This window comes from Mastomys coucha, unplaced genomic scaffold, assembly GCF_008632895.1.
Source record: "Mastomys coucha isolate ucsf_1 unplaced genomic scaffold, UCSF_Mcou_1 pScaffold9, whole genome shotgun sequence".
NCBI classification, from domain to species: Eukaryota; Metazoa; Chordata; class Mammalia; order Rodentia; family Muridae; genus Mastomys; species Mastomys coucha.
In genome coordinates this window covers 19,504,163-19,514,162 of record NW_022196915.1, presented here as the reverse complement: position 1 = coordinate 19,514,162, position 10,000 = coordinate 19,504,163, and the positions used below count along the sequence as shown (strand labels likewise).

General features: G+C 46.4%; 1 protein-coding gene across 1 annotated transcript in view; it reads right to left on the bottom strand.

The window, feature by feature from the left end:
• Vstm4 (V-set and transmembrane domain containing 4) overlaps positions 1 to 10,000 on the bottom strand; it is a 91,918-nt gene that overhangs the window by 47,186 nt on the left and 34,732 nt on the right. The window contains exon 4 of the mRNA XM_031361506.1: positions 4,359 to 4,466. Within this exon, the coding sequence (XP_031217366.1) occupies positions 4,359 to 4,466 (108 nt within the window). The remainder of the gene's footprint in view (positions 1 to 4,358; positions 4,467 to 10,000) is intronic.

The following is a 10,000-nucleotide window of genomic DNA, read 5'->3' as shown; positions in this document are numbered from 1 at the left end:
GGCAGAACAGCAGCCAAGAAAGCTGGCCTACTGCCCTTGGCTTTGGAAGAGCCAATGCTATTGCAGGGTCCTCACTACTCTGAGATCCTCTGTTTAAATCTCACTGTAGGAACCAAGAAACACTGTTGGATAGGAAAAGCCTTCAAACCTCAGTGCACTGTGACTCCTACAGGAGGGGCTGGGTTCCCCAAATGTGCATGCAAAAAGTCCAAGCAACACACTTAGAGGGGGAAAATCTAAACACCAATAGGCTCTCAGTAGGACCTCTAGTAAGAATTGGACCCTCTTCGAAATCAGGCACTACACTCAGCCCTTTATTTACAGTTTTAGCTGTAGTCACAATGATGTAAATTTGTTATAATTCAGTGCATGGGATGTGAGACCATTACAAAAAAATAACAAGGGCCTTAGAATTACAGAATCACTTGGACACATGTAGTATGGCCCACAGATGCTTAATGGTTCTCAGTGAGAACCCCAGCCACTGACAACAGCTAGCCCACAAGAGAGGCCACTTCCTGTGGTATGCCCTGGCCACAGCCCAGCACTCCAGACCCCCAGAGCAGTCAGTTATTCCCCAGCCACCTGTGGTAACTGGGCTGTACCCCTGCCTCCTCCCCAAGCTTCCGGTCCTGCAGTGGGAGAGACAGGACATGGGGACCAATCACCATTGCTTTGCTTTCCCCTCCTCCCTACCAGGGAATGAGGACTCATGGGATTGGTATCCTAGAGAGCACTGGGACAGAAGCAGAGCCACACAAGGATTTGGACCCCGCTGAGCTTGTCCATTGGTTTCTAAAAACTCGATATCCTTGAGCTCAGGGTACAGAGCATCAAGACTGGAAATATTCTGCTCAGTGGCTTTAGTATTCCAAGGGAATTCAACACCCAGGAGTAATTTGGATTTCTCAGGGGATAACTCTGTGGTGCTGATGAGGATTCTGCCCAGCAAGCAGAGGACAGGGATGCTAGAAAAGTGGTAATAACATAATCCACAAATGATCCCATTGAATGTTCCTGTTTAGTGACCCTCTGGAATTCACAAAGGAGAAAGGAAGCCATTCATAAGAACCTAGGACCCAGGCTCACTTGATTTAAACATAAAGTCTCCAAGTGTGTTTTTTTTCCATTTTGATATACAAAGGATATTACAAGGGCATGCAAAGCAAATGTGTGTACTTTGTTTTGTAATTTCCTCAAAACTCCCAAGGTGGGGCTTATGAGGAACCCTACTCCCAGATTTTAAAGTCTCTCTGAATCCATCCATATTCACTTCTGTCACATGTATGTTGGTTACTGACCCTTACGCACCTGTGACAAAAAGAGCTGGAAGGACACTTGAAAAGGGGGATGGAGTTCCTTGCTCCCAGCCTACAGAGGGTTCAGCCCATTGACATTCTGCCTCACATGCTCAGGCAGAACTCCACAGAAGGAGCAGCAACTGCCCGAGACTGCTCATTAGTTCTTGGTGGGCACAAATCAGAGAACAAGAACAGGGCCACTGACAAAGAAACCCAAAGAACCTGGCCCCAGTGACAGACTTCCTCTGGCTATGTGCCACCTTCTGAAGTTCCTAGCACCTCCCAAAGTGCTCCTATCAGTTTGGGACCCAGACTCAAACACATGAGCCTGTGGTGGGGACATCAAACGCTCAAACCATAGCACCATGTCTTCATACGCATCCTATGCAGCCCCTAAGAGCCACCTATAAAGGATTACTGCCCTCTCTGAAACTCAGACACATCAAAAGATGTACTCCGGAACCACAGAAGCCAGGTGAATGTGTGTGGGAAGAACCTCATCAATAACCTCCACAGAAAGTTGGAGGAAAGCTCCTTCACAAAGTTCATCTTCAGATGCCTGTGGATTTTCTAGAAAACAGCTAGAGCCCTCGCCTCTGTCACTGCCTAGTTCAGGGCTACTATCATGCTCATGGTCTCATGGGAACCACGCAGGCTTCATAGGATGTGGAGGAGTAGAAGCACATGCCTAGTCTATGGCAAGTGCTCAGACAATGATCTTGACAACTGCGTAGGGCTTCAGATGTAGAGCACAAGTGGTCATCCTAGCATGGGAGGGTGATGAGCCAATCATAAGCCCCATCCCTTGAGGTCTGTCTGTGAGGTCTGGAAGAAGATACCAGGTGCCCCTGTGTGTCCTGTCTGCCCTTCTTGCCATTTCTTTGATTCCTAGATCCTGCCTCAAATCCCACTGAGTCTACAGCTCAAGTCTTCCCAAGCCCTGGCAGAGCTGCCCTTAGCACACACCCAGCCTAAAGATTGCTAGCACTGGTGCCTTTTAAGCTCCAACAGCTGGGAGCAGAGCAGCTGGAAAGCAAATCTATTTGTTCATCATTTGTGGAGCATCTGTCATGAGCCAAATTCCAAGGAGGGTCTGTCACATGCATGGCCTCTGCCTCACACAGAGTTCTCTGGAAAAGAGGCAAAGGGCCAATACCCATGGGCAGCATTTGCCACAAGCTCAGGGAAGCAGCTGAGGACTCTGAACTAGGGAAATGCTGGGATATCTTAATGGGGCGGCAGATGCTGTGGAGGAAGGTACCCAAGGGCAGCACAGTGAAACACAAGGCCAGAGGGAAGCATTCGGGCTCTAGTGGAGAGAAATCTGGCGTGTAGCCCTGGCTCCATTTCCAGGGCTGCATGTGCAATTCTCTGCTCCCTGTCAACTGCATCCAACCCCTGGAAGCTGCTGATGGCACCTCTGTCTTCCATACCTGCTGGCTTTGGTTTAACTTCTAGGGGAAGAAGCATCTAGGGACTGCTGTGCTGGAGGAGGGAGGCAGTACATGCAGGATCCTTGAGCCAGCCCTCTTGTTGCACCAGCTGGACACTGGCTGAATTGTTCTTCTGGACCACCTCTCCTACAACAACAGCTCTGTATTTCATTTCATTTTATTTTATTGTATGTGTGGTCATTTTGGCTGCATGTATGTTCATATGTCCATGTCTGTACCTAGTGCTGGAAGAGGCCCTGAGAGGGTGTCAGATTCCCTGGGACTTGAGTTAACAATGGTTGTTAACCATCGTGTTGGTGGTGAGGACTGAACCCAGATCCTCTGGAAGAGCAGCCAGTGCTCTTAACCTCTGAGCCCCACAGCAACAGCAGCACTTACAGGTCCCAGAACCTTTCCTCCTCACCCCTCGAGCAACAGTTTCCCATGGGAACCAGTTCCTGGGTGCACACCCTCCCTTCCTGGTTTTCTCAGGCTTGCCCATGTCTCTGGGGAGGATTCTCCTTGGTGGCTGTTGTTCAGTGTCCCAGTTTAAAGGTCCCTGTGAGCACAAACAGAGGCTAGCTCTTCCCTCATCTACAGCCTCAGCCTAATAGTGACAGTGACAGTGATTCACGGGTCACCATGAATGTGCTCAGGGGTTGAGTGTCTCCTCTTTCCAAGCTCTCAGAGGGGTACACTCTTGTCCCCCAAATCTCCATGAAGAAGAAGAGGGAAGGGCGGGGTGCCTGCCTGCTCAGTGAAGAGGCGTCATCAAAACTGGGCTCAGTGTATCTGAAAGCAACTGCGTCCTCTCCCCACTACGTCTGGAGATCCTGGGGGAGGGTGTGCATGAGGAATACTCCAGAGGGGACTTAAAGAAAGAGAAGCTCAAGCAAGCCCCGAGGAGTGAACCAACATCCTGGAAGGTTAGCTGAGCCATCTTTGGAGAACGGAACAGAGGCAGACGGCTGGGCAGATTCGTAGAACTACTAGATTTAGGAAACTGAGCTCTGTAAGAGTTATGGGCTGCCATTAGAGTCAGCAGCACTCATGAGGAGATGAGAGTCATAGACTGCAATGTCTGAGAAAGAAAGCACAAGGAGAGAGAGAGGACTGAGGACAGAGTCCAGGGAATCAGAGACTGGCAAGAAAGGAGTGGCCAGGGAATCAGAGACTGGCAAGAAAGGAATGGCCAGAGAATAGGAGACCGGCAAGAAAGGAGTGGGCACTGGACGGGAAGAGAACAGAGGGACATACCAGATCCTACCTGCCTACCAAGAAGATTTTTGCAACCCTCTTAGTTTAGAACTTTAGCCCCCAAACTCACTCTTTGAGCCCAAAAGCAAAGCAAAGCTGCTCTAGCCACAGCCAGCTCAGGATGAATACCATGATCATGGTTAAGAAACCCAAAGCCCCAGGAGGGAAGAAGTGTGACAGTGGCCAGTTTATTTCGGCAACACCTACAAGAAGCAAGCCTTCTCATTCCCTTTGCTTTCTGGCTCCAGGTAAACAATTGCTGACCCAGGATGCCTTCCCACCAAGGTGATACTTTGCCCAGCATCTCCCCGTCTGTGGGTGGGCGGGTGGCTTTCCATTCCAGACATGACCTTATCTGTTTTCTTACCTCTTGATTTCCTCTTGTGAAACACAGACTGCCAGGCAATGACCAGGGTGAAGAGCAGAACGCTGAGGATCCCCACGCAGCACACAAAGACAGCGTACACATAGAGATCTGAAAGGCACATTGTTTTAAAGGTTAGCTCAGAATGAACCACTGAGAGACCTTCAAATGTAAAAAACAATGCACCAGAGGAAAACCTTTACATCTAGTCTAAGAGTCAGAGTGCCTAGACTTGTCATCAGAGGCATCCTCCTTTGAGTAAACTTTGAGGGCTAGGGATACAGCTCAGAGGCTGGTCACCCTCCCCGCAAATATGTTCTGTTATTAGAGAAAGAAAATTTGATTCATTGTAAGTGAAGACTCTTACTCTGTGAGCAGCTGCGTGAAGAAGGTGAAAAGTCAAGGTGCAGTTTGGGAAGAAGCACTTAAAACCAGATATCCAAACAGAGAGTCGAATATAGAATATGTCAAGACCTCTCAAAAATCAGCTGTAAGCCTTATTTATAATAGCCAGAAACTGGAAACAACCCAGATGTCCCTCAACAGAGGAAATGGATACGGCAATTGTGGTACATCTACACAATGGAGTACTACTCAGCTATTAAAAACAATGAATTTATGAAATTCTTAGGGAAATGGATGGATCTGGAGAATATCATCCTGAGTGAGGTAACCCAATCACAAAAGAACAAACACGGTATGCACTCTCTCATACGTGGATATTAGCCCAGAAGTTCGGAATACAGGAAGAACAACCCACAAACCACAAGAAACTCAAGAAGAAGAAAGACCAAAATGTGGACATTTCATTCCTTTTTAAAAGGGGGAACAAAATACTCACGGAAGGAGTTGCAGAGACTAATTACGGAGCAGAGACTGAAGGAAGGACAAGCCAGCCTAAATATAGCTATCTCCTGAGAGGCTCTGACAGTACCTGACTAACACAGATGTAGAGGCTCACAGCCATCCATCGAACTGAATACAGGGTCTCCAGTGAAGGAGTTAGAGAAAGGACCTATGGAGCTGAAGGGTTTGCAGCCCCATAGGACGAACAACAATATGAACTAACTAGTACCCTCAGAGCTCCCAGGGACTCAACCACCAACCAAGGACTATACATGGTGGGACTGATTGTTTTGGCAGCATGTGTATAGTAGAGGATTGCAAAGTCGATCATCAATGGGAGGAGAGGACCTCGGCCCTGTGAAGGTTTTGTGCCCCAGTGTAGGGGAATGCCAGGGCCAATAAGTGGGAGAGGGTGGGGTGGCAAGCATGGGGAGGGGGGAAGGAACAGGGGTTTGTTCTTGTTGTTTTTGTTTGTTTGTTTGATTGTTTGTTTTTTGGAGGGGAAACTGGGAAAGGAGAAATCATATGACATGTAAATAAAGAAAATATCTAATAAAAAAACTATATACAAACTGAAATGTTTACAGTAATTAAAAAAAGACTTAAAAATGAAAAAAAAAAATCAGCTGTGAACAGTAAGCCAAGTATCCTACCTGGAAAGTGGGTAAAGCATGTGGAGACATGTTACTAAACAGAAGACATAGTGGTGAGTACATATGTAAGTGCATTCAACTTGCTTAGTCATGAAATACTTGTAAAAGGAAGCCAGAGTAAGGCCGTCCATGCAGCTAAATTAGGTCACTCCGACAGGCTGGTACTGATAGAGAATGGAAGAGCTATTTTAGAAACCTTTTAGGAAATGAAAATACTCAATTCTTTTTTCAAGGTGTGTGTGTGTGTGTGTGTGTGTGTGTGTGTGTGTGTGTGTACAAGTGCTTGTAGAGGCTAGATAAGGGCATCCGATCCCCTAGAGTTGTGCAGGTGGTTGTGAGCCATCCAATGTGAGTGCTAGGAACTAAACTCTGTTTTTTCACAATGGAACCAAGAGCTCTTAATCACTGAGCCATCTCTACAGCCCACTAAATAATTGTTCAAATCATCTACCACTGATTAATTATTGTTTCTACATGTTTTCCTTATAACAAAAAAAAAAATCTAGGATGAGCATTCATAAATGTGAAACTTAATTCAAATCACAGACTACATTCTCAAGATTTGAGCTTTTTGTAAAACCTCTGAGTCAATAGGACTACTACCAGCCAGGGCTCTTGGGAGGCCTGGTAAAGACTCCATACCTGGAGTCTGTACGTTCTTTCATGTTTTTAGAGTTGCCCAACATTTTTGTCTAAGCTAGACTGAGTAGATTTCTGATCCTGGCTACTTAGAATTTTGAACTAAAAATGAAGTGTAGTTGTTTCTCTGTGTCTCCAGTTTCCACATCCACAAATTGAATCAATCATGGATCAAAACTATTATTTAAAAAACAACAACAACAACAACATTGGGGTCTAGAGAAATGGTTCAGGGACTAAAAGTCCTCTTTGCTCTTTTAGAGCATTTAGTTCTCAGCACCCATGTGGTGGCTCACAACTGTCAAACTCTGCTTCTACAGGAACCAACACCCTCTACTGGCCTTCGAGGGCACTGCACACATAGAGTGCATAGATATACATGCAGGGAAAAATTTATGTACACAAATATAAATAAATGAACCCCAGAGGCTCATATATTTAAATGATTGGTCTGGCCTACAACTGATGGAACTATTTGGAAAGGATTAGGAGGTGTGGCTTTGTTGGAGGAGGTGTGCCACTGGGGGGGGCAATGCACACATACCAGTGGGCTCCACCCACCTGCATGTGGGTCTTCATGCATGGGTGACAGTGGATGCTATCTCCTCTGCTCCTGGAGCTTTAGGATCCTTAAAATGTGTCACTTCCCAGGAAGACAAAAACTGCACATCCATTTTCCCTCAGCCAGGCAGCAATCAAACTGAGAAGTCCTCACTGTGTCTCCTGTGATAATCATCTCTTTGGGTACATAAAGGACTGCAAACCTGTTCAAAACAGTGACCCTGTCACTGACCCCAGTTTTCTCTATAGGCAAAGGCTAACCGAAAGCTAATTGTCACAAAATCAGAAGCTTCCAGGGTCATCTTTTCACAGTGACAGCACAGGCAAGTTGCCCTGTGTTCTAGACACTGTTCTCAGGCTAGCATGCTGGCCTGATGTCACCTTATCTTCACATCTGATCTATTTATAAAAGATGGTTCAAAAAGTTTCAAAACTCAAGCCTAACCAAATAACATTGTCTGAAGAGTAAAATTAAACCTTTAGACCCAAACTCAACAAAACTTCTGCACTTAGCCAGATCTAAACCCAGCTTTTAAATACCACATGGGAGAGAGGCTGGGGCATGTAGCTTGGTGATAGAGTGTTCATAGCATGCATGAGATCCTAGGTCACACCTACAGCACTCAAAATGAATGAATGAATGAATGACCACATAGGACTGAGGATTTAACTTCATGGTAAAGTACAAGCAGAGACTGTCTAAGGCACTGGACTTCATTCTGTCCAAATAAATAAAAAAATGAATAAACAAATGCAAGGTAAATGAATATATAAATAGCAAACATTATTTATACCCACACACTCAACAACAATAGAAAACATCACGTTCTAGTCCCTAAATCTGTTTTTGATTTTGTCTTTTGCCTCTGAACTGCTAAAGACACCACTGCCACTTATAGACAGGTTGCAATAAAATAAAATATAAAAAATAAATTAAAAAAAAATTCAGGTCTCCCCAAAGCAGATGGTGGGCCCAGGAGGCTGCAGGGGATGTGCACACCACAGGGAGGCCAACACAGGGTGACAATGTTACTGGGCCAGCTCCTGCCCATCCTCCCAGACTGCCAACTGAGCCAGGCAGGATAAAAGTACCTGTTGCCTGGCAACCCAACAGAGTATTCAGAGCTGCTTTGAAACTGGGTGACCCCATCATTCCTTTGCACAACTGACTCCCCCCGCACACCCCTACCGAAACAACAGTCAAGAAAGCCAGGGTCAGTGTTCTTCGTTTCCAGTTCAAAGGCAAGAGCCTAGGGAATTGCTGTTCCGGCAATAAAACTCTGTGTACTTCCACTATTTTTTAATGCAGTCTGTAATACCATCTTGCTCAGGGCAAAATACCTGAGTGATAGCCCTGAGGGATTTTAACTCACTCCAATATCTCATCAAGAGCCCTGACAATCAATGCTTCTTTTGTTGGGCAGGCACACAGCCAGGCCTAGCTAAGCCTCAGGAGGATGGATATCTGTCTACAACCCACACTGAAGCTCTTCCAATCAGGAACAAAAGGGCAAAAGGCCTGAGATCCTGTACCAGAGAGTTTCAACTATGCCCTTGACCTTGCCAAAGCTGTGATGGGCTAAAAAAGCAGAACACAGGGACATTGCCTCTGCTGCTGCTGCTGCTGCTGCTGTCACCAGTAGCACAGCCACTACCTTCTTTGCACAGGGAAAGAAGGCATGGAAACAGCTACCCTGGAGCATAAAGGGATGCATAGTGAGAACATCAACTTCCAGTCTTTGACAGGCCTTAATTGTCTCTATCGAGAAGAAAGTCCGTGCTGGACCACAGATTGCACTTACCCTTAAGCTGGGATATAGCTTAGACGCAACATCTGTGGAATTATAAAGCATTTCCAATTATACAAAATGTCTTAGAGGTTCGACTCATGCTGCAAAGTGTGTCAAGACTGACTGCTACAGTCTTTCCAAATGTATGAGATCTTATTTTTTTTTTATTGTACTACTGTAGTTTTAAAATGTGGAATATGGTCTTTAGATCACTCCCATCAAAACCCCCTCCCACTCCTGAGAGCGTGCTGCCTAATGTGATAGTAAATTTCACAGAGGCGGAGCCAGGGCTCCCTCTGGCACACTCTTCAGTGAGCTTCCTCAGAGAATCATGTAGACATTTCCACCATTCCATGCCAGTATAGCACCAGTGCTCAAGACAGCATCAGAGACATAAGATAACGCTCAGCCAGGTTGCGTCAATTTTACTCAATTGCAAGGAGAAGAGAAAACCTTGCTCCTTTTCCCCACAACTTCTCCCTGTGGGGAAAAGAGCCACTTTTATCTCTGCCCAAGAGGAAGTCAAATGAGAGACAGAGAGGGAGAGGGAACCAGTAACTGCTTTGCTTGGAGAAAGTCATGAGATAAAGAAAAAGGTGTCTACGAAGTGTAGAAAACTCCAAACTACAAAGATGCATTATTGGATAAAATGTGATCTGAAAAGAAAAAAAAAATTAACTACTTACAACTATTAAACTAAACAGTAAGTCCTGGTAAAGTGAGTAGTTATGGGGACCAACGGGATTAGGCACACAGGAACTCCACCAGCCCAGTGACTCTGGTTCCTTCCGGTCTGCCTGGGCTGGGGTCCAGAGCAGACCTTGGGTGCAAGCTCCACAGCCAGTCCCACAACACCCAGAGGAAGCTCCACTCCCAGGAGTTGTGACACACCCAGGATCAGAGACCTTGGGCTCAGGCTCTGCAGCCAGTCCCACAACACCCAGAAGAAGCTCCACTCCCAGGTGCTCTGACACACCCAGGATCAGAGGTGAGCAGGAACCAACATCTGCCCCAACACTGGGAGTAACTGGGACCAGCGGGACCAGTCACACAGAAACTCTGCCAGCCCAGTGACTCCGGTTCCTTCCGGTCTGTGGGGGTTAGTGTTCTGAGCAGAACTTGGGCACAAGCTCTGCAGCCAGTCCCACAACTCACA